General features: G+C 32.2%; 1 protein-coding gene across 3 annotated transcripts in view; it reads right to left on the bottom strand.

Moving 5' to 3' along the window:
• The window catches only part of LOC125866697 (histone deacetylase 14, chloroplastic-like), a 38,886-nt gene extending 38,224 nt beyond the window's left edge, over positions 1-662 (bottom strand). For 2 of the 3 annotated variants that reach the window (XM_049547006.1, XM_049547032.1), the window contains exon 1: positions 489-662. In XM_049547006.1, the coding sequence (XP_049402963.1) occupies positions 489-597 (109 nt within the window). In that variant the 5' untranslated portion in view covers positions 598-662. The remainder of the gene's footprint in view (positions 1-488) is intronic. The other variant, XM_049547017.1, reaches the window with a different exon arrangement.
• Between the last annotated feature and the right edge of the window lie 3,818 nt (positions 663-4,480).

The raw sequence follows: 4,480 nt of genomic DNA, 5'->3' as shown, positions 1-4,480 counted from the left end.
ATGCTCAACTGCCTGATCTCCACACCGAAATAACAAGATAGTAATCATCGGAACCATAAAAGAGCATTCGATGTTCCCTCAATACTTTAATGTTGTTAACATTCTTTACCCTTTACAAATGTTCTCGATCCTTTACATAAAACTGATGATTCCATTAAGATCGAAGTAGCCAGTATAACTAGAAACTGATTGTAGCAGTTCACTCAACTTCTTCCCCCAATATTCAACTAAAATCTCAATACTTATTTTAACAACATTACCACAATGACACGATTTCTTAATTATAACTAATATTATTGCAAAAAATCATTAATTATTGAACAAGCACGATTATTTGAAGTATCATTAAAAATTAGCAGCAAAAGTAGAAAATAAAATCATAATTAATGAACCTAATGAGGAATTAATAAAGTGTTTTAGAGCTAATCATCAAAAGGTAAAACCTAACATGGATTTTTTTTTAAAATTAAGCGAATTTTGAAACTTACACTGGATCGAGGGGGCTGTAGGCCGTGAAGCAGTTGTGGCCGTGAAATTCGCCAATGGAGGTGCTGCTGCTGCGGACATCATCGCCGGTAGAGAGACTACAGACTTCATCACCGATGGAGGAAGACGAAGTGCCGATAAATAATGGGAAATAATCTGCGGTTTTCATTTCATACATATAATAAATATTTTTAAAAAATATATATAAAGTGTAACCCTGAGCAAAAAAGATAATGGAAGGGAGTATTAGAATACTAAAAGATATGGATAAAGGGTATTTTTAAACGTTTTTCTATAGTCGAGGGGTATTTTTATTTTTTCCTGAATTTTATATTTTATAATAGTTTTTTAATGAGGTCTTTTTTTTTTAATCAAAGTAATCAACGAATATTTTATAAATAGAGACCTCGTGAGGTTGTTTTTTAAATATATTTTTTAAATTTTTTTTAAATCTTTGGAGATCTGATGAGGTTGTTATGTTTTCTTTGAAATTTAAAATTAACCTCGTAAGGTCATGGAGAATCTAATCATACACTTAATTTGCAGGAGCATTGAATATAGTTTCAAGTGCAATCACATGTATATAAATACAAACTATACTATATAAAGCTACAGTCTAAAATCGTACATGTTACAGTTGTTCGTTCCAACACTTTTTGAAAAAGAAAACTTCAAAGAATCTTCATGCGAACTTTACTAGAATTGTAGAAGGAAAAAGGAGAATAATCAAAAGAAGTGTCGATTCTTTTGAATTGTAGAGAATGAAAGATACGTTAATTTCTCCTATGAGAACCCTTTTCTAATAGTTGTATTTTCATTATATTTATTAATTTAATATATATATATTCTTCTCACACTAATTCGAATTGACCCACATGAGTGACCCAATACAATTTCCTTTAAGTCGCTATTATTATTTGGCGGATTTTCTTTTTGATTTGAACGACATCATGAGGTCTCTTGCTTTAAAAAAAGTAAGTTAAAAAATGTTTTGTGGAATAAAGACCTCATGAGGTCTTTTTTAGGCGATCTGCTTTTTAGGTCTTTTTTTACTATTTTTTAATAGCGACACTCTCGTTTGAGTATTTAACTTGCTTAAGGGGATCACTTAGACTGATAGGTTACCCGTTGCTTTGGACTATTCTTAGACCAGGAAAGAAAAATAGATTTGTGATCAACACCCAAACCAAAATTTTTAGGATCCAGCCGCAACAACAACTTTTAGATGTGATTGTATGCCTTCGTCGGGTGTTGGTGTATAAGTTATGCCCAGATATGTTGCCTAATAAGGAGCATAAGAGGTTTGAGATGTTCTAGAAAATAGATCTACTTCAGTTTCACATTGGACAAGGAGAGAATAGTTATGACTTTCTTGTGAGTTGTCATGTGACGTTACAAAATGTGGTGTTGGTGGAGTCCCACAGAGTGGATTACACTTTTTTTCACATGTGTGGCCTATCTAAGAAGTGGTGGCGGTCTGATGTTGATACTAAACTAACAGGTTCATTCCCTGTAACTTGCAAGAGGAGAAGTGGAGTTAGTTTGAGCACTTGACTTAAGATGGTATTTCAGATTGATTTTGGGACAAAATTTCATGCCTTGTTTCACTATGCTTTGGTGATTTTGCCAGATAAGACCAAGAATTTGTCAATGCATGAGAAGTTTGACTTATCATATCCATGTAGTAACTTATTAGACAACCTCGTCTAGAGCTTCTTTTCAAAGAGTAATCGAGGTGGCCATGGAGGTTGAGCTTATTTGCCGCAAGGAATTTAGGGATTTGACGGACAAGAGGTCTTGCACTTGTTATTTTAGTGGTACCTCATCTCGAGGTAGGGGATCTTTAAGGAGGGGTTTTCATCCTCGGTTCAGTGTATATGTTCATGCAGCTATTCAAGCGTCTGAGGGAGATTATTCTGGACAAGGCTTCTACAACTCGGGTCAAAACTTATCAGGATTGTTGTTAGAGGTTTTCAGGTTATGATGACAATTCAATATATTCGGATACTTGTCAGTATATGTTTGTTCCTAGTCCTACTATGAGTGTGGTGAGTCAGGTAAATCAATGGAGATTTCTACAGACTTAGAGAGGGAAGTTGACATCAATAGTGTTTTGTAAATCGTTGTTTCATTTCCAATTTTATAAAATTGAAAAGTTCTTTTTAAAAAAAGTGAGTAAAATTTTCAAATTCAACTTGAAAAAAATGAACAATTTAAAACACTAATATCGTAAAAAAAATATGTTATTTTAAGAAAAGTAAATACAATTTATATATCACGATTTTTATGAGAAGATGACAATGAAAAAAAAGCACTTATTTCTTTTTGTCACATTCACATTAGCTGGTCTTGATTCATTCAAATCTAATAATCACCCATTAACGCGAGGTATGCCTATTTTAAGAAGAAAAAAATTGGATCATAATTCATGAAGTGCTAGTTCCTCTAAAAAAAACACACAAAACTTTTCTTTAAAAATGGAGAAAGTTAAAGAAGATATGGTGTTGGCAGGTTCAGTGCGACATCATGGATTAGAAAATTGGACAATGATGGCTGTCAAATTCTCAAATTTCATTCCTGATCGACATCGATGTATTCTTTAATTTTCGTATGTACAATGTCTGGTCGAGTATGAAAGTTTAAAAAGGCATTCTAAGTGTCTATATCAGACATTACTGAAGAAGAAGATGATGTGAGTGCATTCATATGTTGATGACAGATAAACTTACTAAGACTTATTGAGATTATTGGTCAGAGCAAGTCAAACTAAGGGATACTTCATCTTTTTCATAAATCCCTCCTTTTTTCCTTTTTAATTATTCTTTACTTATGATGTTTGAAGAATTATGAGTTTTCACTAATGTTTTGTTTGATCCACATTTATATGATGGTTTTTATAAAAACAAAATTTCTTAGGAGATACAAAATATATCCAAAGATATGTTATCTTTTCTAAAGTTTAGGTGTTGGAGCACAAATAAAGTATCACTAATTGGTACAATATGCACTAATTTTTTAAATATTTTTTTTCAAATAAAATGTTCTTGATTCCATTTTACTATTACCAGGAAAAAAAAACCACTATCACTAAATATCAAAACTCCATTGTTAAAATATTTAGGGAAAAATTGTTAAACAATACCATTAACTATATATTTTTTAATAACAAATTTTCTAGCTAATTCATGTTTTTCTTATAAAATCACTAATTGATTGTTAGGTTTGATAATTGGCCCCAAATAATTATTCATTAAGTTTGGCTACGTTTATTGTCCAAATTTAGGTTGTAAATCTATATTTTTGGTACACTTAAAAAAACCTAAAAAGGAAAGAAAATAATTTGATAAGTCAAATTGCTTAATTCTCCCAAGAGAAAATACTTTATATTATATTTGGGGGAAAATGCACAAGTACCCCCAGTCTATGCCCAAAATCTCCGAGACACACCTAACTTTTACTAAGGTCCTATTTTACCCCCCCCCCCCCAACTTATTTTTAAATTAATTTTCTACCCCTTTTCGGCCTACGTGGCACTATCCTTGAAAAAATTGTCAACACGCGCTAGGCCCACAAGATAGTGCCACGTTGGCCGAAAAGCAGAGGCGTGTCCAGGAGGGGGTCACCGGGTTCACATGAACCCATGCTCCCCTCCTGAAATCATATATAGTAGTGTTATATTTTTTTTAAATATTTAAATATAGATATGTGAACCCACACTTGAAGTATTATACCGTGCGATTATGTTGGGTGCACCTCTCTAAGTGAGGTTAGAAATTTGAATCTTTTAGTTATCTTGTTTTATTTTCCTTTTTAAAATTGGGTAATGTCTCTCTAAGTGGTTTGGATAGGTAAAAATAACTTTGGAGCTATAATTTTAAAATTTTAATTATTTTTAGTGATAAAAACCTAAATGTTAAATCGATCAAATTTATATCTTAGATCCACCTTTTTGTAATAGTGCACCCATCATCTCAAAATCCTGGATACGCCTCTG

Source organism: Solanum stenotomum, chromosome 1, assembly GCF_019186545.1.
Source record: "Solanum stenotomum isolate F172 chromosome 1, ASM1918654v1, whole genome shotgun sequence".
Taxonomy (NCBI): Eukaryota; Viridiplantae; Streptophyta; class Magnoliopsida; order Solanales; family Solanaceae; genus Solanum; species Solanum stenotomum.
The sequence above is the reverse complement of the archived record's forward strand: the minus strand, read 5'-3'. Positions and strand labels throughout refer to the sequence as shown.